We start from the raw sequence: 26,889 nt of genomic DNA on the forward strand, positions 1-26,889 counted from the left end.
TTGCTTTAATGCAGCAGCCAAGTTGCATAAAAGGCTAAGCTGAACCCACACGTCTAGTTTTGTTTTGTTTTATTGAAAACATAACATGGGACCAGGAGTGGATCAGGGAAGATATTATGGAAAGTGTGAAGCCGCCGGATGCCGTCAGTTGGACTGGAAATGTGGACTGTGAGTGGCAAACCTTTAAACAGCGGTTCATACTATACCTGCAAGCTATCGGCCTGGATAACAAGCCTGAGCCGTACCTTCAACTCGCCATTCGGACGGCGCTGTTTCCTGGGAATGCCTTTTGGAATCTCTTCAGCTCCCGAGATTTTCCACAGGACAATGGAGCACATGATTGAATGTATGGAGTCAGAGTGAATGTGGACGACATCGTTCTGTGGATCCACACTTGAGCAGCACAATGGGCGACTCACTAAGGTGCTGCAGAGAGTCAAACAACACGGATTTAAACTGAACTGAGCAAAATGTCGGTTTGGAGTTACTGACATCACCTTTCTCAGGGACAAGCTGAAGCAGAGGCATCGAGCCGGATAACGATAAACTAAGGGCTTTACTGGAGATGCCACGTCCTGAGGACAAAAAGGATGTTCTGAAAGTATTTGGAATGATCAACTTTATTGGAAAAGTTAATCCCAAATCTGTCTTTAAAAACGGTGCATCTGAGACAACTTCACATGGAGTGACAAACTTGAAAAATAATAGCAGCAACTGAAAAAGACACTCACACAACAGAACCAGTCTTCACATATTTTGATCCAAGGAGAAAGACAAAAATATCCACCGACGCATCACAAGACGGCCTTGGAGCCAGTTATTACAGGCGTATGACAACTGGAGGCCAGTGGCCTTTGCCTCAAGAACAGTGACTGCATCAGAATGCCGTTACGCCCACATCAAAGAAGAGACTTTTGGGCTAGTGTGCGGATTGGAGAAGTTCCACTGCTATGTCAAGGGTTACCAACATATGTGGCAGAGACAGACCACAAGCCGTTGAGAGCCATCATCAAGAAAAACTTGAGTTAAATGTCTTCCCGAATTCAACGGCTCATGATGAAACTTCAACGATACGCTTGAACTTGATCTACACGCTTGGTAAACTCAGATCCAATGTCAAACATGAAATCAAAGCAAATCACAGTTGAGACACAAAAAGACACTTGTCTGCAAAAAGTCATGACACTGTTATACGGTAAATGGCCAAGAGATGAATGCCAATACTACAACATAGGAGCAGAGGTTGAGTGTTGTCAATGGAGTTTTGCTAAGGAAAGATAGCGTTGTAATTCCACGCTCACTGAGACAGGAAAGGCTGAGAAGACTGCATGAGGGACATCTAGGCATGGAGAAAATCAAATGGAGAGCCAGAACAGCGGACTATTGGCCAGGCATAAATGCAGACAGTGTAGATGGTTTCCAGAGGAACCATGGCAAAAGGTACGGACAGACATTTTCCACCTGGATTGTGAACTACTTGTTAGTTATTGATTACCTGTCAAACTATCCAGAGCTGGCACGATCGTCCAACATGTCAGCTCCTTGTGTCATAACACGCATGAAATCAATCTTTGCGAGACATGGAATACCGCAGATTGTTTATTGTGACAATGGACCTTGCTACAGTTGTAGAGGATTCCAACTATTTGCTCAAGAATATGACTTTAAACATGTGACCTCAGGTCACGGTATCCACAGTCCAACGGGTACACAAGACTGAGCTGCAGAGTCCACAAAAAGTCTAAAACCACTTTATTGAAAACACAACAGATACCGAGACATATTGAACATTGATAAGATACAGTAAAAGGTCTTTTGAAGGAGTGTGGAATATAAACCCTGGCGAGCTTCATGGATCCCTTATTATTATTTTAACGGTCCATGTTCCTTCAGGAGATTTACGATGCATTACAAAAGACAAGGAAACAAAATGCCAAAATGTGTTTATTGTAAATTGTAATTAGATTCATTTTCCAAGCAACAAAGCCATAGCCGCAACAAACGTTACATATTCTGCAAATTCCACAAAGCCACTTTCATCGGCGTCCAGGCCCTTGAACACCTTGTCCATTGTCTCGTTGGTGTCTTTGTCCTTAAAGGAAACAAAAACAACGGGGTTTATAGTGGTCATTAGAGGACAATCTACTTCATGATGAACCTGTAGACTCTTTATTCTACCGTTGTCAGTAGGAGAGCGTTCCAGTTTGATAAGTTTAAAGGGAACATATGCAAAATGATCAGAACAAGACTAGTATTTATTGCCATTGTTTGAGAACCTGGAGTAGTATTTCACTGCAGTCACACAGGTTTGACTAATCCTCTGGTTTATCCTGTTTAGCTGTTTGACAGGTCTGTGTGTTGAAACCCATAGATGCCCATAGGCTACATGTTTAAGCAGCCAGAGGAGGAAACAAAGAAGAGGAAAAATAGCAACCATTACTTCAACCTCTTAACTCCCACCTGAACCGAGCACATTTTCTCCAGCTTTACCCCAATCCAAAAGCTTCTGGAAAAAAGGTGAGAAAACAGCAACAAAACTGAGATGAAAACAAGGATGAAAAAGTGACAAAAAATGCTAAAAAAAAATGATAAAAATGGACAAAAAATGGACAAAAAAAGTGAGAAAAAATGGACGAAAAATTGAGGAAAAAATGGACGAAAAAGTGACAAAAAATTGACAAAAAATATGATAAAAATAGACAAAGATTTGACAAAAAAGTGAGAAAAATTGGACGAAAATTTGAGGAAAAAATGGACGAAAAAGTGACAAAAAATTGACAAAAAAGTGATAAGAATTTGACTAAAAAATGCGAATAATTTGTCGAAAAAGTGACAAAAAAGTCGCGAAAATTTGACAATAATGAGATGACTGCCCAACAAAAAAAGTGATGAAAAAAAATCTGATGATGTGAGGAAAAAGATCAATTTTGTTTTGTAGGCCTTAGCTTTCAAATGAGGTGATACACTGGCCTACAGGATTTGGGTAAAGCTGAACTGGAGAAAATGCTCTGGGTTCAGGGTTCAAGAGGTTAACAAATGCCGAATTCTGAATATATTGTTTTACTAAATGAAGACACAGAGACATGGTGAGGTGAAAAGTCGGTCAACAGTCCGTGAATACTTAAAAAAATTTACAATTCACAAAGGCTTGAGTCCTGGACTGTGTTTCATATTCTCTCCTCGTCTGAATGGGCGTAGACTCACCCCAGCCTTGAGTCCGAACTCAGTAGTGAGCAGCTTCGTCAGCTCCTGCTTGTTCAGTTTTCCATCACCCTTTGCGTGCTCGTCAAAAACCTTATGCAAAAGTCCCATGGCTGTGATGAGGTCTGACATGGTGATCCCTCTGAGAACAGAAAAAGATAATGATAAGAAAATGCTCAACAAACGGACATAAAGTTTGGAGTTTTCTTTCAACAGCTGTATCGCTCCTCCGTCAATGATTTAGCTTTAGCCATATTTACACCTTTTGCAAAAGACCAACTGTCTGAAAGTCATTTTAAATATAGTATATTTGTTCATTTTAGAGGCCACACACGTATATTTCTTTTCTTTTTTTTGTTAGATACTTACCGTGTCTGCAGAGCTGCTGTAGTGGCAAAAGTCTGGTCTGAAATGGTGGACTTTGGGAGGGGATGAGCTGGGTTTTTATGTGGGAGTCACACCCTTCACTTCCTCCTTCTGCTCCTCCCTTTGGCAAAAAACACCTTTTTTTTTTCTCTCATTTCGAGTAAATGAATGTATGGTTGTCCAATCACCATGGAAATTGGCATCTTACATGTTTTTATTCATATCTGAGTTTCATTCAGTGAGAAGTTCTGGGAGTGCTTCTGCGTACCCATAGACTTATAAACTCTTTTTTTTGACCTACCGTGAGGTGAAGCTTATTTTTTCTTCAATTTCCATTCTCTGTCTTCTAAACTCTTTACATTTTTGAAAAAATAAGGTCATTAAAAATTTAGCCCAGTTTAAAAAAAAAAAAACCTCCACCTGGCCTCTCTTGCGGACACATCAGTGTTTCCCATTGACTTCCATTGTAATTTAAGATTTTACCAGTCTATTAACCTGCCTGAACCGAGAGGATCTTTTTCCTCATGTCATCAGACTTTTTTTCCATCATTTTTTTGTTGGGTATTCAACTCATTTTTGTAACTTTTTCGTCATTTTTTTGTCCATTTTTTTTGTCAAATTTTCATCACATTTTTGTAATTTCTGTGTCACATTTTGTCATATTTTTGTAATTTTTTGTCAAATTTTCATCAAATTTTTGTCATTTTTTTGGTCTTTTTCTTGTGACATTTTTGCCACTTTTTCCATCAATTTTTTGTCACTTTTTTGTCAATGTTTTGTCACTTTTTTGTCACATTTCCATCATTGTTTTTGTCTCAGTTTTGTTGCTTAATCAAGATTAAAAATTCCCTGCAATATCCAGTTTTTATGCCGCCAACCCCTTACTTTAATGTAACAATATGTAATTTTTAGTTTGGGCCATTTTTAACCCCTTCCTTCCCGTGCCCTATATTATAGCCCTATACCTGAGCAGCATTGGATTATTCGTGTACAGAAACCACCCTTTTTTTTCTTCCTTAAATGGTTTGTGAGTCCCTCTTTGCGTCTGAACAGTTTAACTGAAACAAAATGCCCCAGGAGTGTGTCTAAGGATGGTTGATCAACAGGCTCCGCTCTCTTAAAGCCATTATGTTAAGTAAACAAAGCTATACAAACAACACTGTGGCCATACAGTCTTTGCTCAGCCCGATCCCGTCAGACCTTGGAAGCTCAGCAGGGAAGGGCCTGGTCGGTACTTGGATGGGAGACCAGTTGGGAAACACCAGAAAGCTTGAGTGAGTGAGTGAGTGAGTGAGTGAGTGAGTGGTGATTGGAGGGGCTGATGGTTCAGACTGTTTGCTTCGCTTCTGTCAGTCTACCCCAGGGCAGCTGTGGCTACAAGAGTAGCTTACCACCACCAAATATGGCGTGAACGAATAATGCAATGTAAAGCGTCTTTGAGTGTCCAGAAGCGCCATATGAAACCAATGCATTATTATTATTAACACAGAACAACACTTCTTTCTCCTCTTGCAAGGCAGGGAAAAAATATGTTGCAGGTGGGTGAAAACATGCTAATGCTAATGCTCATGTAAGCTACTGGTATGGAAGTACCTGTGTTGTTCAAACTGATATTGCAGTATACCAAAACAAAAAGGTCCCAAACTCAATCTTCCCTGATCAGTTATATGGGTGAGCTGGTCACAATGATATCAAGTGATATATATATATATATATATTATATATATATATATATATATATATATATATATAAAAATACATAAAAAAACTCTTCCTCACCCTCCGCGGGCGGTCTCTTTCTCCTCCTGCTCGGGTCCTCTACCAGAGGCCTGGGAGCTTGAGGGTTCTGCGCAGTATCTTTGCTGTTCCTAGAACTGCACTTTTCTGGACCGAGATGTCTGATGTATTTCCTGGGATCTGCTGGAGCCACTCCTCCAGTTTGGGGGTCACTGCCCCGAGTGCCCCAACGACCACAGGCACCACTGATGCCTTCACCCTCCAGGTTTTCTCCAGCTCTTCTCTGAGCCCCTGGTATTTCTCTAGTTTCTCGTTTTCCTTTTTCCTGATGTTGAAGTCGCTTGGTATTGCTATGTCGACCACAACGGCTTTCCTCTGCTCTTTGTCCACCACCACAATGTCCGGTTGGTTCGCCAACAGTATACACTAGTATACACTACTACTACTACTACTACTACTACTACTATATTATATCCCTATACCACAACCAGGCAGCATTGGATTATTGGTGTCTAGAAACCAAACTTTCTTTCCCCTTCCTTAAAGGGACTAGATGCAAATTTGCACTTTTATACTCACTACTGCCACCTCAGGTCATACGTGTAACTGCACCTTCTATATCAAGTGCATGACCGCAATTCGGAACATCTTTTTGAGTGACAGTGAAGGATTTTAGAGGCAGTTGTGGTGAACAGGTCTGAGCTCATTCTACACATTAGGACATGGCTGGAACATGTAGGGTGAGGAAAATACTTAATTACAACATTTTTAAATAGTCCCTTATAGTCCCTTTAAATTGTTTGGATGTGTGGTCAGTGAGTCCTTCTTTGAGTCTGAACGATTTGACTGAACAAATATGCCCCAGGACTCGGGAGTTTATCTATGGACACTCCCCTAAAGCCATTATGTTTGTAAATGAAGCTATACAAACAACACAGAACAACACTTCTTGCTCCTCTTGTTAGGCAGGGGAATAAATAAATACATTTACAACAAGTGCAGGCATTCATTTTCAAGGTAGGGGTCCATTTTTAATTTTTGTTTTTACCCAGATTATGTTGATTTATAGTTTTTCCCAAATGAAACAACCATGAAGCCTAAAGAATACATGTAAATAGACAATAGCCATAATAATAAAATAAAAAAATGTAAAATTGTTGTTTTGTTGATGGTAAACATGGGCATCTAAAGGGTTAGTGATTTATGGTAATGTATGAAAGCACCATGCAATTTTCAAAAAAATAAACATATAAATCCATCAATATTTGAGGATTTTATGGCAAAATACACAGAATGTACTAAACACTCCCAGAGGTGGCATAAAGTTAACGGGGCACAAGGGATATGATATCTTTAGGCTACCGTGTTTTTGAGAACAGAAAAATACATTTTTTGACTCATATCTATGACTCACAAACTTTTCTTTGCCTCACGTACCCATCGAGTCTTTATTTTCTACTCAAAGTACACTTTAACTCGAAGATGCAGACGATTATTCAGAAAACGATCCTCAAAACTCAGAATTATTGGTACTTCAGCAATTAAAGCAGAACCAAGTAACTCATGCCCCTAGAGGCCATAAGCGCCACTGCAGGTGTCGTGACATGTTACGTTTTTTTACTCATTAATTGTCCGTGAGTGTAAATACGACGCTGATAGAAAAGACAAAGGGAGAGAGGGATATTGTTCATCCAATTACACAAATTTCCCTACGGGGACAATAAAGTTAACAAACAAACAAACAAACAATGGACATCATTTTTTTCACTCAAACTTGGCTGTAAATACTGTTTAACCTCTTAACTCCCGCCTGAACCGAGAGGATCTTTTTCCTCACGTCATCAGATTTTTTTTCCATAATTTTCTTGTTGGGTATTCAACTCATTTTTGAGACTTTTTTGTCATTTTTTTGGTCATTTTTTGTCACATTTTATTCACTTTTTCGTCATTTTTTTTAATCAAATTTTTGTCATTTTTTTGTTACATTTTTGTAATTTTTTTGTCACATTTTTATCACATTTTTGTCATTTTTTGGACATTTTTTGTCACATTTTTTCACCTTTTCGTCAATTTTTAATCAAATTTTTGTCTTTTTTTTGTTACATTTTTGTAATTTTTTTGTCAATTTTTTGTAATTTTTTTGTCACATTTTTATCACATTTTTGTCATTTTTTGGTCATTTTTTGTCACATTTTTTTCACCTTTTCGTCAATTTTTTATCAATTTTTTGTCTTTTTTTTGTTACATTTTGGTCATTTTTTGGTCACATTTTTTGTAATTTTTTTTTGTCACATTTTTATCACATTTTTGTCATTTTTTGGTCATTTTTTTGGTCATTTTTTGTCACATTTTATTCACTTTTTCGTCATTTTTTTAAATCAAATTTTTGTCATTTTTTTGTTACATTTTTGTCATTTTTTGGTCACATTTTTATCACATTTTTGTCATTTTTTTGTCATTTTTTGGTCACATTTTTTTCACCTTTTCGTCAATTTTTTATCACATTTTTGTCTTTTTTTTTGTTACATTTTGGTCATTTTTTTGTCACATTTTTGTAATTTTTTGTCACATTTTTATCACATTTTTGTCATTTTTTTCTCACTTGTTTGTCACATTTCCATCATTGTTTTCGTCTCAGTTTTTGTTGCTATTTTCACAGCTTTTTTCCAGAAGCTTTTGGACTGGGGTAAAGCCAAACTGGAGAAAATGTGCTCGGTTCAGGTGGGAGTTAAGGGGTTAAGTGGTGCTAGCCCACAGTTAGCTTTGCCCTTTAGCCTGTTAGCTTCTTCTTCTACTATAATAATACATTTGAAACCATGATAGCTAATGCAAACAATACCAAGGCATATTGAGAATTAACAAGATATTACATTATAAAGTCTGTTAAAGGAGTGTGGACTGAAAACACTGGTGACCTTCATGGATCCCTTTTTTGATGCCGAAAGGTTCTTGTTCCTTCAGGAGTTTTATGATGAATGAATTAAAAAGACAAGGAAACAAAAATGCCAAAATGTGTTTATTGTAACCGTGGTGAAGTTGCCAATTCCCATTAGTCAGATTCTTTCAGCATTGTAGTTAAAGCCACAACAAATGTCACGTATTCTTTAAAATCCACTTCGCCGCTTCCATCTGAGTCGATCATCCCGAACATGCCGTCGACTTCTTTGTTGTTCTGAAAGGAAACAAAAGCAACTTGGTTTACGATCGTCGTTTGAGGAGAATATTTCATGATGGAGCTGTAGACACTTTATTCTACCATTGTTTTTAGGAGAGCTTTACAGTTTTATACGTTTAAAAGGGAACATATGAAGAGTTAATTTGCAAAAACAGATAAGAGCCATTGAACAAAGGCCTCTTTACATAGCAGTGTTTTTCATTACCAGACTTGTCACTGTTCTTAATTAAATTCACACAACTTTAGTTTTATGAATGGCGTCTGTCGAGCACAGTAACAAATATCCGGAGAAAAAAAAAAGAGATATTTGCTTTTTCAAGGGAACTCTTCATACGCAAAATGACTTTAATGAGCTTTAAACCATGTCATAACGCTGTTCCCTCGTCAAAGACAGACCTGGAGTCGTATTTCACTGCGGTGACACAGTAATCCTCTGGTTAATCCTGTTTAGCCGTTTGTTCCTCAACGGTTTCTACACACAGGCAGCATCTTTGGAAGTGCTCATAGGCTACATGGTCATGTTCGAAACAGCCAGAGGTCCCACAACACCAACGCCCTGTAGAAGGAGGGCCAAAGTCGCCTCCACCTTCTGAGGAGACTGAGGTCCTTCAGGGTGAGCAGGCCCCTCCCCTCAGGACTTTTTATGACTCTGTGGTCGCCTCTGCTGTGCCGTGTGCTGGGTCCCGGGCAGCACAGGGCGGGACAAGACCAGACTGAACAAGCTGGTCAGGAGGGCCAGCTCTGGACTCTGTGGGGGAGGTGAGGGGCAGGAGGGTGTTAGCCAAGCTCACCTCCATCATGGACCACACCTCCCACCCACTGCACGGGACGGAGACACCCTCAGTGCAAGAAGGAGCGTTGTTTATTTGATTGTTTTACTGTTTATACATTTTGCCCCTTAAAGTGATGGAGTCTGGAAGTCTTAATGTGTTACAAATTAAAAAAAAAAAATGTGCAAAATTGATCACCTGGTCTTGCTGAGTAATAATATATATATGTTATTTTTTGTAAAGTCCCTCCTTCCCGGATCTCAGCAACTAATCAGAGTCTAGTGTCCTCCTGCGTTGACCAATGAGACGAGCTTTTCTTGCGAACCAGCCTGTCAGGACCAATCAGGAGAGGTGGGGGAGGAGCTCGATAGTTTTACTTTTGAAAATTCTGTTCCTGCTCTCCTCTTTTTGCAAATGAAGAAGGGCGCTCTGGTTAAAGAGGGGTTGGAATTTGATGTTTACTTTCAAATTTCACACTTGCAAACTTACAGACTATCACTTTAATGTTTTTGGCAGTCATTGCATACAAGATACCTCTATTACTGTTTGTTTGTACATTTCCTGTCTATTAAAAAGTATACCTTAACTTAGTGTTTCTGCGAGCTGAATGCAACAAGTGAATTTCTCCATTGTGAGATCAATAAAGGCTTAACTTAGCCTTAAAAAAGCCTTTATCCAAATCTCCTGATGACATAGATAAAAAGCCACAATTGTGTATGGAAAAAAATATTTTATAGAGCCTTGTATTCCGTCAAAATCAGCTAAATCTATTGAATAGAGCTAACATTCCATTGGATCCAGAAGTGGAGCATGACATCATCCCTTAACAATCCCATGGCGGCCTCCAGTGGAGAACAAAACCACTGCACCCGTCACGTGAACATAACTTTTGGTCACAGCTGTAAACGGGATGTAGCCTGCCTGGAAGTAGATCCCGGGTGGAGAAACATTCATGTATAACGGTAGCCGACTGTTTGGAGCAAAAGCCATTTTGTTTTGGGTTCATTCACCCGGAACGCTCTGAGGTCATAAGTGGTCATTTTCAAGTGGGGGAAAATACAAGTTACGAGCTCCCTGGAATGCACCATAATAATACTGTGTCGCTGCTAAAACCCCCAAACAGTCTTTTACATTTCGTAATCCAACATCAGTTCTGTGTTGTGTGTTTTTAAGGCTGAAGTGGTTAAATCAAAACTGAAGTTAAGTTCCTTGCTGCATGAGAGCAAGAATTTCATTACTAAGACATGATTTTAAGTAGCAAAACGTTGGATTTTAACCTCTTAACTCCCGCCTGAAGTGAGAGGATCTTTTTCCTCACGTCATCGGATTTTTTTTCCATCATTTTTTTGTTAGGTGTTCAACTCATTTTTGTAACTTTTTTGTCATTTTTTTTTGGTCATTTTTTGTCACATTGTTGTCATTTTTTCGTAAATTTTTTGGTCAAATTTCTATCACATTTTTTTCTTCTTTTTTTTCTTTTTTTGTCACATTTTTTCCATTTTTTCGTCAATTTTTTATAGTTTTTTTGTCATTTTTTGTCACATTTTTGTCATTTTTTCGTAAATTTTTTGGTCAAATTTCTATCACATTTTTTTCTTCTTTTTTTTTCTTTTTTTGTCACATTTTTTCCATTTTTTCGTCCATTTTTTATAATTTTTTTGTCATTTTTTGTCACATTTTTGTCATTTTTTTGTCACATTTTTATCACAATTTGTCACATTTTTGCAAATTTTTTGTCACATTTTTGTCATTTTTTGTGTGACATTTTTGTCATTTTTTTGTCATTTTTTGTCACATTTTTGTCATTTTTTTCTTCAATTTTTTTTGTCAATTTCTTGTGACATTTTTGCCACTTTTTCATCAATTTTTCGTCACTTTCTTGTCAATGTTTTCTCACTTTTTTGTCACATTTCCATCATTGTTTTCGTCTCAGTTTTGTTGCTATTTTCACAGCTTTTTTCCTGAAGCTTTTGGTCTGGGGTAAAGCCAAACTGGAGAAAATGTGCTCGGTTCAGGTGGGAGGTAAGGGGTTAATGCCGAGGCTCCACAGTAAGAGTTTTTTTTCTATTATTACCCCCCCTATGCAGGATATGTCCACTTCAGATAATGAGGAAATACATGTTGATGAGATTGCGCTTAGATTACTGTGAGCCATTTTGAAAACACAAATTCCACTGTCCTGGACTCTCCTCATCTGAATCTGTGTACACTCACCCCAAGCTTTATTCCGAGCTCAGCAAGGAGCATTTTTGACAGCTCCGCCTTGTTCAGTTTTCCATCACCCTTTGCGTGCTCCTCAAAAACCTCGTGCATAAGAGCCATGGCTGAGATGAGTCTTGACATGGTGATCCTGCTGAGAACAGAAAAAAAATAATTAGAGAAATCTTCATGTAAAATGTAAAATGCCACATTAACATCGTGGTCAGAGAGTCATAAAAATTGTTGTTCGTTTTAGAGGCCACACGTATGATTATTTTCTTTTGTTAGTGACTTACCGTGTTTGCAGAGCTGCTGTTTTGGGAAGGGTCTGGTTTGAAATGGTGGACTTTGCAAAGAGGGAATGAGCTTTTATGTTGAAGTCACACCCTTCACTTCCTCCTTCTGCTTCGCTGCTGTGCTCCTCCCTGTGCTCCTCCCTTTTGGCAAAATCAAAACCCTGCCCACATATGGTGTTGGCACCATCAGCCTTGAGTCATTCACCAGACTTTTTTTCTTCTTCTTCAGATTCCGAGTAGATTATAAACATGCAAAAGCCAATGGCACATGCGAGCTTTAGACAACATATGCTGTCATGAGGTTAGCATGTGTTTTGGGGGAAAGAAAGACACAGATTCTTTCTTACATACTCCTCAAGTCTTCTTTTCTAAGTGCCCCTTAACTCAAAGATGCAGAAAATAATCCTCAAAACTCTGATTTATTGGTATTACATTGTGCATTGTGTTTAAAATAAAGCATAAACTCTGGAATTCAAACCTCCCTACAGCGAAACATCATAGTAAATAAAGTTTTCTTGGTCAAAGGAAAGGGCAAAATTGTGCTATACTATAAAAAAGTAACACCACCAGGCAAAATGAAATCAAGAAATTGGTCGTACATAGAACAAAATCAGACTAAAGTGTGTCTAAAGTTGGAGTAAAACATGAAAAACACATAATCCAAGTCTATCATTAAAGCATCACTTCTGAACAATCAGAACCTTCATTTGTGGTTGAAGTAACAGATTATAACACCTCAAAATAGAAATGATAGACAATCCTTTGGTAAAAAGAGCAAGCGTTTACTCATGTGCAAAACTAAATTCAGAAATAAGAAAGAAAAAGTACATACAGTGACAACCGGATGTTCATACACTTCATAAAAAGACATTTTTTTTCTCACTGTCTGACATGAAACCAGACTTAACGTTTACTTTTTTAGGTCGATTAGAATTTTTAAAATAATTTCTAGTTGATAAATTCCAGAAGAATGAGAGATAGAATTTTTTTTAAATGTTTTTTACTTAATTTCTCATTAAATACTGGCCGTATGTTGTGTAATGTGCGATAGGCCTGGAGGAATGATGGCGTCAGAGGGACCGTTGGTGCAGACGTGTGCAGTCACAAGAGCTGTGAACGGCGCTATATATAAATAACTTCCTGGACAACGTGTGTAATGAGTCTCTCTACCCACTTGTCACCAGCTTTGTCGAGCTTTTCCAGAACAAAGGCCAAACCGGTCTGACCAGGTATAGGTTTCGGGACCGACCTGTGGCTGTGGCCGAAGCGCTGACCCGTGTCTGATGTGGCGTGAACAGACTCTGGCCTCTGATTGGCAACGAGAGAGTGGACAGCCCTCACTATAGACACGCAGTCATACGGATTTAAAGGGGGGGTGGTATGCAAAATGGACTTTTTCAAGCTTTACATCATGTTATTATGTCACTCCCTCATTAAAAACATGCCTGAAGTGTTGCCTTGGCACATTCACGTATTTTTGAGTAATCTGTAAAAACTCTGATGGCAGCCATTTTAGGGATAGGTTTGCCTGAGTCCTCCTAGGAACGCCCCCACCTCCTGGAGACGCCTCCGAGCTTTCGTCACCAGCCGAGTAACCAACCACTGCTCCTCAGCAGAACCCCCTCCCCACTGATGCCACAGACAGCGTGTGGAGGGGGCGTGTCGGAAAGATTCAGAGGTTCTTAAAGAGACAGAGGCCTATTTCAAGACATTCACTACAGCCATTTTGAGAGAGCAATTTTATACAAGGCAGTTATTCTAATTTACTGCATTTACAGACCAACAGAAGGTTTCATCATCATTGTAGTGTGATATAGGCTGGTGCTATGTGATTGAAAAAAGCATAATACCCACTGTAAGATAAAAAACTGTTCTGAGAGAGAGCGCGATGGTCTCCATGTAGCACTGGTATCAAAGTGCCGGCCTTTCCTTGCTTTAAAACGTGACCTACACTCAGCACCCCCCTCCCTGCGTCACAGTCTGGATGAGGTCGAAGTAGGAAAAAGGACTGAATTACGGGGCAACTTATTATATGATAATCTCTACGTCATTAGCTTCATCGTTGTATGGGCCACATGGTTCTGGGTGTGTGAAAAAAGTAGCAGCTTATACTGTAGTCCAAAACGTACGGTAGAGAGTAGAGATCCAGGCAAAGTAGAGGAGAGGCCAGGTGTAGGAGGGGTGGAGGAGGGTCACAGCACAGATGGGAGGCAGTGAACGAGGAAGGTTTTTGCATCCTGAGATATGTTCTTACCTGAGCTTAGACGAGATGATAGCATGATGTTAGCAATATCTTCACTTTACTGCGTGGACGTCGAAGTGCTCCAAAGGTGTTATTACGCCTTACAATATAGTACCCGATTTATCCGCTTAGAAAATCGTCGTGTTTAATTTTGTGTGACTAGACTTCACATTATTTAAATAGGGAAAACGTGGAAGAGCTTGGTCACTTCTATCTTCACCCCGTTTGGCCCCATAGAGGAGAGGAGGAGAGGCTAAATGCTAACAACATATATATTTTTTTTCTTTTGCCTGACTGAGACCAGACAGGAACGCATCACCTCGTCTAAGCTCGGAACATATCTCAGTGCGGTGGCCTGTTCCTTTAAGAGGGTTATCCTGGGGGATGATTGGTTGAATGAAGAACGTGATAGGCTGTCATGGAGGTGCGGCTTGAGGTGAAGCGGTGATTGGATGGGTGGTAGGTCCTCCAGGTTGACTTTGCGCTTAAGCCTAATTCCAGTGGTGAGCTCCTGTTTATACATGGTTGACTGAGCAAACAGAGGCAACTCTACAAACGCCATAAACTTCGGCTGAACAACGTTTTACATGAGACGCAATAAAGACGGAGACATTTACGAGTTGTGGTACGAGTAAAATGGTTCATCCTTTTGAAATGAGGCTTTAATAATGGCACTAAAGCTTTTGGGCGGGGTCTGGCCCATAATCTGAGAGTGTTGTTGTGAGACAGATCGAGGAATGAATGTGACTCTTTACGCAACAGTTGTCAGTGAACTAAACCTTGTTTCAACATGTCGTGTCATGACGTGTCAAGGTGCAGAGGTATGCATTTGAATGTAGACAAGGACTTCGAAACGCAGTCTTAAGGTCAGCACACACTACACAACCTTTACGCCCGATTTTGCTCTAATTCTCAGTCGTGCTGAGTCTTAGTTGAATGCGGTCACACAGAGTCGGGTCGTGTAGTGTGGGGGGGGTCACGACTGGGCTGACGTTCAAATCGTGTAGTGTGGGCGGTAGAAAGACGCCACTAGACTCCAGTCTTAGGAAATCAAAACATGTTTGATTTTTAAGCCCAATTTTGGACGCACGGGAGAAACGTGGGTGATTTTACCGTCCCAAATGTGAATGACAGAGAGATATAAAGACAGAAAAACACCGCCGCGCCTCATTTTTTTCACTCCTCTGTTAAACCAGCGGCACAAACAACTTATTTCATGGCCACAGCCCCACACACGAAACAGCACAACTTTATATCACCAAAAGTTCTCGACAACCACCTTTTCCAGCTACATTTCAACCACGAACACAGTTTAGCGGCACTTACTGAGTTTGGAGACGAACTGTTCAGCTTCACCTCGCTGCTAGCGGCGGTTAGCCTCTCCCCGCTTTCTCCTCCGTCTCCTCTTCCGTCTCCTCCATCTCGAAGGCTGAGGCCCGTCTCCTTTTCCTATTTAACCACTGAAATACATCCCGCTTCTTCCTGTCGCCAACTTTTATCTCCATTTGACAGAACTACAGCCAAGTTGAAGCCTCGTAGTAGCAGTAAGCTAGCGCTGCGGTGTTGTGACATTGTTGACACCGTTGACCAATCGGGACACACACGTTATCCCGCGCTCACAAACACAGGCCTGTCTTTGCGGGTTTGGGGTCAGTTTTCGAAGCCGTAGAGAGGACAGACGCGCTGTGTTATAAAACATCAGCTGTTTGTCAGAATCGTGTAGTGTGTTCGCTCTTACGATTCTCAGTCGTTAAGTGTGAACCCCCAGACGTTTGAAAATCGCACTGAATCCAGTCGTGTAGCGTGGACCCCCCCATTCTATATAAAATCGATTAAGACTAGAAAACTTGTGCTGACCTTTAGAGAGAGATAAAAGCCTTTTGGAGCTGGTTCTTGGTCGGTAAAGATAGTAATCACAAAAGGATGTGGGACACAGATATGTTTATTGTGACGTGAAGAGGCAGCTTCAGGACTTACAGGCCACACACACAAGTCACGGCTGCAACAAATGTTAGAAATTCCTCAAAATCCACACTTCCGCTTTGATCGCCGTCCAGTGAGTCGAAAATGTCTTTCATTTTTTGGTCACCCTAAAGGAAACAAAAACACGATTGGTTTCTTTGCATGTTCTCCCTGTGTCTGGTTCTTCAGTTTCCCCGTCAATTCAAAACAATGTTCATTTTGTAAAACATTTTTGGCCGGAACTGTGTAATGTACTTATTTGTCACAAGTACGGGGAGACATGTCGGAGACGGCTGTAGTCTTTTTAGCTGTGTTTATTCCACTCCGCAACCACAGAAGTACCGGTAGTGGCAAGGGGCATAATGCAGGTGTGACTTTCACAATAAAACATACAACATACGTTACAAACTGTAGACTAGGACATGCCAATTCCACACAAGTTCATCACATTTCAAAGCTCACGAAAGTTGGTACAATTTAATGTGGCCTGGACTTACTTTGTCACATCCTAACTCGAGCTTGGCCAGCTCCGCCTTGCTCAGCATTTTATCGCACTTTACATATTCATTGAAAACATCTCTCAACATCTTCATTGCCGGCACGAGTCTTTGAGGCCTGGGGATCCCCTGTCGTAAGAAGGGAAGTTGCAAAATCATGGCAGTAAAACGACAGAAATATTGCTTATGAATGCTGAAAGGACACGTCAAAGTAAACCACAAAATGCAGATGTTCAGAACTGGCACTTAAAGGGATAGTTCAGGATTTTTGACATAGGGCCCAGAGTGTTGTTGATTTCTGGAGATATATATTTAAGTTTTAATTCATGCAGTCCTTATATTTGAAGAGTTTTGTGGTGCTAGGCTAGTGCTAGGCTAGTGCATGTCTATGGTAACTAGTAGCCTGCATTAAAAACAGTCTGACTCAAGCACAGTGGTAGGTTACCGGATCTATAGTAGTTTGTTTACCTGCGGCCGGCATTATCAAGGCCGGATTTCTACATGGGCTTACAAGGGCTTAGCTCAGGGGCCCAGCTGGTTGAAGGGCCCCTGGGCAACAGGAGAAAAATGCGTGCTCAGTGTGGGCTGTCAAATTAGTTCCCTCCCTCACATGTATGGCTTTATCAGATGACTTTTTACCCGAGACTAAACCAGGTTTAAACCAGGACTAATCTGGGTCCAAACCAGTTCTAAACTAGGTCTGAGCCATTTTCATTGGGTTGACACTGGGAAAACCTGCACTGCTAGTGTACAACATAAATGTAAAGGTCAACGGAGGCCATGTGAGGCGTGTCCACATGTGTTGACACTTCACTTCAAACGCTTTTCTCAAACCGTACGGCGCTTTAAACATGTGATTAATACAAATAAGACACGTAGGTCATTGTTGCGAGTGGTTTGTGTTGAAGAGAGAGAGTTTCCCTGCTCAGACTGAAGCCGGATCCTGACGATCAGCCATTCCTCTGGTCCCGCCCTCCAAGATTTACTGCCGTCTGTTTGTGTGTCATGTGTCAGAGACGGTGTCACTGCAGAAGAGCAGAAACATGTGTTTCCACCGCAGGGTCTGGATTCTGCAGATCCGAATCTTGGCGCCGGGTGGATTCTTGATCTCAACTTCGGATCATTTGTCTCTCGGGTTGATAGCACGAACCTGCCGGCAAGTCATAGGATAAGATAGTCTTTATTGATCTCACAATGGAGAAATTTACTTGTTACATTCAGCTCTTAGAAACACTCAGGGTGAGCAAAGAGGCAGGAAATGTTAAGTGAAAAAACCAACAATTAAATAGTAAAACAGTGCTATATATTCAATGACTACCAAGGACTTTGTGGGGACAAAAAGTATAAACAGTAAATAATAAGTAAACAGTGTGTTAGAGTGCGGGTTTTGCACATTCACCTAATTTGCATACGTCACACAGTGGGTCTACAGTTCACTAATTGTTTATTCAATGACAAAGTTCTTTATTATCTGGGATTTTCTGCCCCTTTGAAACTCTACATGCCATAGATGTGTTCATGTCAAGCCCCGAAAACTTCTGCAAATACATCTAAAAACGACCTGAAAGCTTCAAAGAGAACTGTGCGACAGATTCTAAACGTATTGTAAAATGAGCGTCTGAATCCCATGGATTTCAGATTGAAACGTGAGACGCAGGTGTGGGAACAAAAGCTCCTTTGTGCACCTGCCAGTGCGTCCTTGCTGTTACAGTTGAACTTAATGCTTCACAAACACGGCTCCCATAAAACAGGCCCATGGTCAATGGTCAAGATCAAACATCGACAGGGTCTCCTTTCATTTGCACACGCCCTTCACAAACAGACACAGACGGAGGCGGAAAATTCATGGGGGAGATACCTGCTCAATAAATAAATATTTGGGATTTTTTAAGCTGGAGATCCCAAGATGATTTGAAGATATAAAAGGTGAATTGAAACTAGAAACAATCAATCGTCTACAAGATAATATTGAAGTGGCAGAGTCTTTAGGATCTGTTCATTTCGAAGATGAACTCTGGCTCTTTTTAACCTCTTAACCTCCACCTGAACCGAGCACATTTTCTCCAGTTTGGCTTTAAAATAAGCGAACGGATAGGACGAAAAAGCAACAAAAACGCAATTGAACAGCTACAAAACAAATCATCAAAAACAAGCAAAAAAAGTAATAACGTGGTCTTAGCTTTCAAATGACAGGCCCATAGGCTCTGAACTCTCCAGTCGAGAAGCTTTAAGATTTGGATCAAGCAAAAACATGAAGAAAATGTGCTCGGTGCTAGGCTAGTGGTAGGCTAGTGCATGTCTATGGTAACTAGTAGCCTGCATTAAAAACAGTCTGACCCAAGCACAGAGCACCTGAGGCAAATCACTTATAACACCAGACTACACATATAAATGTCTGTGTTGACTGAATAATGTTTGAAATATAACCATTTTGCATTTAACTTATATTTGAACAGCATCAGCTTCCTGGTTGTAGCTACACAGCGGCGGAGTGATCCGCTCGGTTACCGGATCTACAGTAGTTTGTTTACCTGCAGTCGCGTTACTACACGTGGAATTCACAAAGGGGCTTTCTACAAATCAGAAATGGCAACGTTTGGAGGACGAGCCCATGATTTTGAAGAGGTTTTTAATGCAAGCTACTAGTTACCATAGACATGCACTAGCCTAGCACTAGCCTAGCACCACTAAACTCTTCAAATATAAGAACTGCATGAATTAATTTGGTTCACAGCCCTGAAAGTTTGGCTACATTTCTGAAAATCAACGTTTGTTCCAGAAGATTATGCTCGAAGGGCCGGCGTTTGTTCGTGGGCGTGGACCTGACATTGCCACCCCTGCGGTTCAGTCAGAATATTCTCTTATTCTGGGCGTAACCTGAAAACTAGACCAGAAGTGCATGCAGTTCACATTTCAGTCAATATCTCATGCTTTAAAACATAAATCACTAATTAAATCACTTTTGCAGTTAAGTTTGCATCCCCTTTAGAAAGAGAATAAGGCTAAGGCCCAGAAGAAGTTTTAAAAGATGTATAATAGGGCCTGTATTGTATTAACCAGGGCAGGTGTTATCAAGTGGCATTACTCATGTGGACCTGGGGCTTTTCTTCCTTTCTATTGTCATCACAGAAACTGATAATGCCCAACACTGTCTGTGCCAAGGGCTCAACAACAACAGCACCGCGGGTTTCACAAGTATTACGACACTTAACATAGCGAGCAATTAAAGTGTTTTGGTTCACTGCTCGGGGGACGGTCCGCGTTCAAACAGCAGGATGTTTGTGGTGAGACTGATTAAAAAAGGCTGCAGAGGCGTTTTCCACTCGAGCACAATCTGAAGACCATGTTCGGGTTTGTTTTAGTTAGTTTTCCAGGATGGACCCACTGATATTCAGATTATTGTTCAGGGGAGTTTTGGCCCCGGAGTGGACTCTATTGTACATGTTTTTATATTTTAACCGCAGTTTAATGTGTTTTGAACCAACAGAGGTGGTAGAGTAGAGTAGCCAAAATATTTACTCAAGTAAGAGTTACGTTACTTTGAAATAATCTTACTCAATTACAGGTAGTGACCCACATGAATACTGAGTACTGTATTCTGTAATACGAAGTAAAAAAGTAGTGCTGAGTAACTGTTTGAGCGTAAAAGTCTGATTTATGTTTCAGTTGTGACATAAATTATGGGAAGCAAAACTTGTAATGATGTGAAAATCCTAATATTTCCACAGAAATGACCATAAAATGGTATTAGACATATGCATTTATGAAGAAAAAGGAGCCCGAAATACAAACTACTATATTTTAGGTCGTTTTTTTTTTCTATTTACTCAAGTAAGAGTAAACATACTTCATTACAATATCCCTCTATGGCAGAGCGTTGCCCTCAGGCAATTATAATGTTACCAGACATGTTTCTGTCCAATGAAATCAGGAGCTGAAGTCTGTAGGAGCATTGGTGTAGGGGTGGAGCCGTCCTTTCAGGAGAAAAATTCACAGCTGACACAGGTGCCAGATAATGGAAACATAATTATCACTTTACTACAGGTTTGAATTGGAATAACCTGATAAAATAAATATGTGCATGAATATGTTAAGAAGCTTATTAGATTGTTTACGTATGTTTTTTGTTTGTATTTATTTCCTAAAACTGTGCTTTTTCAGTTTGTTGCCTCAAGGCAACGTTGTGCAGTTGTGACACTCCATCCATCCATCCATCCATCCATCCATCCATCCATCCATCCATCCATCCATCCATCCATCCATCCATCCATTTTCTTCCACTATTCCGTTCCCGGGTCGTTGCACCAGCCCCTATGGCTCCTGCAGGTGGTGGGTCCACGGGAGGATGACCTCATGGTTCTAACTGGGCCTGTTGGTCTCTCATAAGGTTTCTGAACCACTCTTTGTCTGACCAGTCACTTAGGACCTGTTTGCCCTGGGAGATCCTACCAGGGGCACGAAGCCCCCGACAACAGAGCCCCCAGGATCATTCGGGCGCTCAAACCCCTCCACCACGTTAAGGTGGCGGTTCCACGAGGGGCAGTTGTTACACTTTTGTTGGAAAAAACAAAACAAAACTAATGTTAGAGATGGGATGAGCTAGAATGGAAAAAAATCACCAAAAAAAGTCATCTTTTTTTTCATTTCTACCTTCTATTCTGTTCTGTCAACCCAAATAGTGGATGTAAAAAGTATTGATTGATATAACTACTCTAATAAGTGTAGTACTACCCGCTTCTGATTTTCAATGAACTTATGCAGTAACTAGTTGAGCAGCAACTTAATTATCCAAGATTTCAGATTTCATTCCTTTTCCATTGGTACTTCCGGCCCAGACCAGTGTCAACCAGGTACAAGTGTTTGGGACCGTCCTAAACCCTGGGCTGAAGCGCTGAACTGATGCTAACGTGACATGAACAGACATGAAGACATTATTTACTTGTTCTTTTGTCGTTGCACACATGAACACAATTTATTTCTGTCTCCTTCGGGTCTTTTTAACACAAAACCTGCTCAAGTTTATTCCTTTAGAAACATGTTCAAAATTTAAAAAAAATCCACATCTCCCTCTGCTGTGGTTCTTCTATCAGCCACAAAATGACAACTGCACCGCCGTCCGCAATCAATATCCCTCTGAGCTCCCCCAGAAAGATTACTTTTTATTGCACACGCTGGAAAATCTCGAAAACCGGCTTGCATTTTCACAACTTGATTATGCGGCAGATATCTATACATTGCTCGCGTCAGTGCTCTGTGGCAGTGCGAGTTAAGTCGGAGCTGCAGAGGCTTGAGAAGTCAGTGCCTGTTGTTTTTGTGTCTTTGGGCAAGACTCTTCACTGAAATCGCTATGAATGTAGTACAGTGGTCATTTAAAGGGACGGTACAGAGTTTAAAATCTAAAATCCTGCACTGTCACTCAAAAAGGTGTTAATTTGGGTCCGAAGTGCCGTCATGCACGAGCTTAATATAGAAGCTGCAGTTACACGTATGACCTGAGGTGGCAGTAGTGAGTATAAAATGGCAAACTTGCATCTAGTCTATGAAACTGAAACACAGCTTCACTGTGTTTAGTCCTGACTCTGGAAACCACCAGGAGACCCTACTCTGAAGTTCTCAGGGTCCCGGATGGTTCATACAGCTCTAACATGTCAGTACTTTGGTGCAGATCTGTTTTAAATTCTATTCTCTGAGCGACAGGAAGCCAGTGCAGAGACCAGAGCGCTGGACTAATATGGTCATAATTCCTGGTTCTTGTCAGGACTTACTTTTACTGTCCCACATATCAATGAAGAGCTTTTCAGTTCAAAATGTTTCAGCCAGAAAAAGTTCACAATTTCAGCCCAAACTGCAGCTGAATGTGTTTTAGCCCAATTATTTTTGTATTTTCGACTCGGTGTCATTATTTTTCATGACATGTGCAGAAGCCCGTACTGTTAATGCATTATTAACTGTTGTAGTGAAAAGTTAATGTGAGATTTCATGAATCTTTTTTCCAGCGGATACGACCAAGGACCCGTGCCTGAGCGTGAAGTGCACCCAGAATAAGGTGTGCGTGTCCCAGGGTTTTCAGAGAGCCGTGTGCGTCAACCGCAAGAAACTGGAGCACAGGTGAGTTCAGCTGCGGGCGATGAAAACTCTTTCATACATCGGGCCACAGTCTGTGAGTGTGTGTGTGTTCTTGTACTTACGACATTGTGAGGACCAGTTTGAGTTTTTAACCAACAGAGGACGTTTTTGTTAAGTAAGGACATTTTGGGTGGCCCTCACTTACTTGAAGGACTGTTTGATGGTCAAGATGTGGTTTATGGTTAGTATTGGATTAAGATTAGGGCTAGGATTCAGGTTGGGGGTTTAGAGTTAGGGTCTGGGTAATACATTATGCTTATGAGTGTCCTTACTAAGATAGCAGTACAAGATTATGTGTGTGTGTGTGTGTGGTGTGTGTTCTTGTACTTACAACATTACAACACAGTGAGGACATTTGGGTGGCCCTCACTTATTTGAAGGACTGTTTGAGGGTCAAGATGTGGTTTTAGGGTTAGAATTGGGTTTAGATTAGGTTCAGGGTTTAGATTAGGGTTAGGGTTAGGGGCCCTAACCTCTGGGTTAGGGTCTGGGTAAAACATTATGTCTATGAGTGTCCTCACTAAGATAGAAGTACAGTGGCCTTTTTAAAGTAGATTGAATTGTTGTTGTTGCTGGATACGGCTTCAACTTGTCGTCCCGATTCAATAAACCTACCTCTAGCTGCGATGTTTAAACCTTAGATTTTTAAATGTGATGTCAGTACGGTCAAGTGCAGTTCTACTTCAGATAATTAAAGCTACTTAAAGCTACTGATGCAGAGCGTAATTTGTTCACAAGGCAAGACAAAGTGCTCCAGCTACATATAATTACGATCCATAAAACATCACTATAATCTGTGGACTTTGGAAGGTGGTGGAACTCTAATCTAGAAGACCCAGAACGCTACATCAGGCCGATATATAAAAGGCTGTGCATAGACTGCATGTAACAGAAGGTGTTTTACATTACTTTTAAACTTTTTAGTTTTAAACCATTTTAAAGAATAACTCTTCTTGATGTGTGCTCTTGTTTCAGATACTCTTAGGAAATGTTTGATTAATCAGATAAAATGTAGTGAATCTAGTGTATTATAGGAAACAATGTGCTGTTTAAATTAGTCTTATATAGTTTTGAAAATCAGCACTGTCTAGATTATGATTACTTTCCATAAAGAAGAATGGAAAAGCAACACAGATTTTTATAGCTGCAATTAGACAACTTTTATTATATATTATTTTATTCATTGTTTTTTTTATGTACAGTCAAAATCCTGTGTTAGTTTTCCCTGTGGGGCCCCTCTGCTGTGGGGCCCCAGTCCCTCTGCTGCTGGTGTCAGCTCCGCCCCCGTTCCTCCTCCGTCTGAGAGCTGCACCTCGCACTGAGCCATAAAGAGGAGTGAAGAGAAACAAGCAGAACTGTTTTAAAGTCTATCCTCTGAGCGACAGGCAGCCTTGAGACCTGAGCACTGGACTAATATGGTTGTATTTCCTGGTTCTAGAAGTGTATTGAAAGCACTGCAGCTGTCTTACAGTTAGCATACCATTACAGTCGTCCTGTCTATTGATCTATTTGAATTCAATCTGGCCCGGGCTTTGCCTGAACCTCGTTAGCATTAGCACGACAGGCTTGGGGCACAGGATGCTGCTGTACAGAGGAGAACGACTGAATCCAAAAATTTCTTCAAACCATCTTTTTTTTTTTTCAGTTAACAATAGAGCTGGGTGATTAAGGAAAAAAAATAATGACGAATATGACTTTGTAGCTGATTTTACATGTAAAATCAGCAGGTTCTCTCCTCTGGCTGCCGCATGCATAGATAGATATAAAGGCTAGATGTCTTAAGGCAGAGTCACTTCCGGCATAACGGGCGGCCATCTTGCCACAGGGAAGCTTTCTGTCGAGCTCAAGTAAGTGAGTGATTAGCATGAACACAAATCCTCATATCTCGCTCAAATCTTCACGGATTTATGGTTTGGTTTCTTACAAACGTTATTAACGTGGCTATAACTCTGAATGCTGGAACATGTTGAAATAAAGATTTTCTTTTTTATTCATATGTATGCAGTGTCATACCTACATCTCAACAAACAAACAAACCAAACTGTTTGAAAATCGGCAGAAAATTGTTATGGTGATTTAAAAGTACATGCACCATAAAACACTATGCTATGAGTGAGCGAGCTCCCTGTGGCAAGATGGCCGCCGTGTGCGGACGTCGCCCTCCATTGGCCATCAGCGCGTATGAGCCGTATGTGCCATGCACCTGTGCTTCCTGTTTGTTTGGGCCGAGTGTTTCCCTGGGATTGACCTGTCAGGCGCTGCATCCATATTTTTTTCCAGACTGCGACAGGATTGGCCAATTTTCCTCGATTAAAACGCTCCATGCGATTATCACGATCGAACTTTATTAAAAATAAATTAAATAAAAATTAAATAAAAATTCAATAAATTGTCCAGCCCTAGCTAACACTTTAACCTCGCTGTATTCAAAGGAGTGGTTAGTGGCTTCCGGATAGAGATGGACAGCAGACTGGCAGTCGCTGGAGCTTTCTCTGCGGTGCTGGTAGAGCCTTTTCCACAGCTGTTGTTTTCTCTTTGCAACAAATCTTCATGAGGTTATCCCGTATAAAACCTGCTGACCCTGAAGTTTTGACCTCTACAAACATGTTCTGAAATGCTTGTCAGTCTTGCATTAGTTCACTCTCTGAAATGTTATTTTCTTTCTCCAAAATTGAACGGCCCCGCTACAACCACTGTATGTACAACACAAAATGAATCGGCCCTGTCCGCCTGAAATGGTCATATGCGGAAACATTTCGTTTTAGTATCCAAATCGAGCCTTCTCCCTCCTGCCGTGAGAGCATCATCAGAATCATCGCACGGTGAGGAGCTCGAGGCGCCTTCCTCATCACTAATGCATGACCTGGTTTTAATATTTAATACGAGTTTAAAACAGGCCTGGTGCAGTGTGAACTCCCGCGGCTCACGGCATTAAATATGAACCAGTCTGTAAAGGGCTCTGCCAGGAAGTGTCCCAGTACCTGAGAGTGTCTTCATTTGAGTCATGTCAACGCTACGGTTCCACCGATTGTTTAAAGCAGAACTTAGTTGTTTATGTTTACCTTAATAAATCCTTTCCGTAGTCCCTGTGGGGGTAATACAAGCGTTAATGGGATGATTGGGGGGTCTTTCATCTCCCCCTGGTGTCTCTGGCCAGAAAACCACACTTGGAGCTTTCCCTGCTCCGACCTGAAGCACCAATACACACAAATGTAATCACGAAGAAGAAGCTAACAGGCTAACGGGCAAAGCTAGCTGCGGGCTAGTGCCACTTAAACAGTATTTACAGCCAGGTCTGAGTGAAAAAAGTGATCTTCATTGTGTAATAGGATGTACAATATCCCTCTGTCCCTCTGTCTTTTCTGTCAGCGTAGTATTTACTCTCACGGACAATTAGTGAGTAAAAAAACGTAACTTGCTACGACACCTGCAGTGGCGCTTATGGCCTCTATGGGCATGAGTTACTTAGTTCTGCTTGAAACCGTTTTTTATTTTTCCAGTTATCCCTCATTTTTTCCACATTTTTACCCAATTAATCCTCTATTTCTCTTTTTTTTTTTAGAATACAAAAACAGTTTTCCACTTGTTTTGTTTTGCACTAAGCAACTCTTGCCACTAGGCCATAAGCGCAACTGCAGGTGTCGTAGCAAGTTGCGTTTTTTTTACTCATTAATTGTCCGTGAGAGTAAATACTACGCTGACAGAAAACACAAAGGGACAGAGGGATATTGTTCATCCAATTACATAATGGAAATAATTTCTTTCACTCAAACTTGGCTGTAAATACTGTTTAAGTGGCGCTAGCCCACAGTTAACTTTGCCCGTTAGCCTGTTAGCTTCTTCTTCGTGGTTCTATTAGTGTGTGTTGGTGGCTCCGACCCGGTGGCAGTCAAGTTGCAAGTGTGGTTTTCTGGCCAGAGACACCGGGGGGAGATGAAAGACCCTCCAATCATCCCATTAACACTTGTATTACCCCCACAGGGACTACGGAAAGGATTTATTAAGGTAAACAAGTTACTTATCACTGCTTTTAAACCTTTTTTTTTTCAATTTCTTCCCCCTATTTTTATCCACCTCTTTTCCCCATTTTCCATTGTCATTTCCCCCGTTTTTTTTGTGCTATTTTTTCTACCTTTTTTTTTGCAATTTACCGCAGATTGTTTCTCAATTTTCTCTCAATTGTTTAATTATTTCCCCCCCAGTTTTGCCCATATTTCCCCCTCCCATTTCTTGACATTGCAGATAAACTCGTTAATACAAATGTGCACATCTTCCAAACAGCACTTTGGCTTCTCCACACATTGCTCTTCTCTATATA

General features: G+C 40.7%; 3 protein-coding genes across 3 annotated transcripts in view; 1 reads left to right on the forward strand and 2 right to left on the reverse strand.

Annotated features, from left to right (window-relative positions):
- The window catches only part of LOC306978588 (testican-2), a 105,647-nt gene that overhangs the window by 55,607 nt on the left and 23,151 nt on the right, over positions 1-26,889 (forward strand). Inside the window, exon 3 of the mRNA XM_079577225.1 lies at positions 22,442-22,553. Within this exon, the coding sequence (XP_079433351.1) occupies positions 22,442-22,553 (112 nt within the window). The remainder of the gene's footprint in view (positions 1-22,441; positions 22,554-26,889) is intronic.
- LOC306978655 (ictacalcin-like) lies at positions 1,934-3,633 on the reverse strand. Its single transcript, XM_079577311.1, has 3 exons — positions 3,571-3,633; positions 3,205-3,343; positions 1,934-2,092 (listed from the first exon to the last, which is right to left on the reverse strand). Exons 2-3 carry the CDS (start codon positions 3,331-3,333, stop codon positions 1,967-1,969), a joined length of 255 nt encoding a protein of 84 aa, XP_079433437.1. The 5' UTR covers positions 3,334-3,343; positions 3,571-3,633; the 3' UTR covers positions 1,934-1,966.
- On the reverse strand, positions 8,308-16,541 carry LOC306978264 (uncharacterized protein; the record flags this gene model as incomplete). Its single annotated transcript, XM_079576787.1, has 4 exons — positions 8,308-8,476; positions 11,464-11,602; positions 11,745-11,905; positions 16,446-16,541. 4 exons carry the CDS (start codon positions 16,539-16,541, stop codon positions 8,354-8,356), a joined length of 519 nt encoding a protein of 172 aa, XP_079432913.1. The 3' UTR covers positions 8,308-8,353.

The sequence above is a fragment of the Gobius niger genome (assembly GCF_951799975.1).
Source record: "Gobius niger genome assembly, chromosome: 19".
In the NCBI taxonomy this organism is placed as follows: Eukaryota; Metazoa; Chordata; class Actinopteri; order Gobiiformes; family Gobiidae; genus Gobius; species Gobius niger.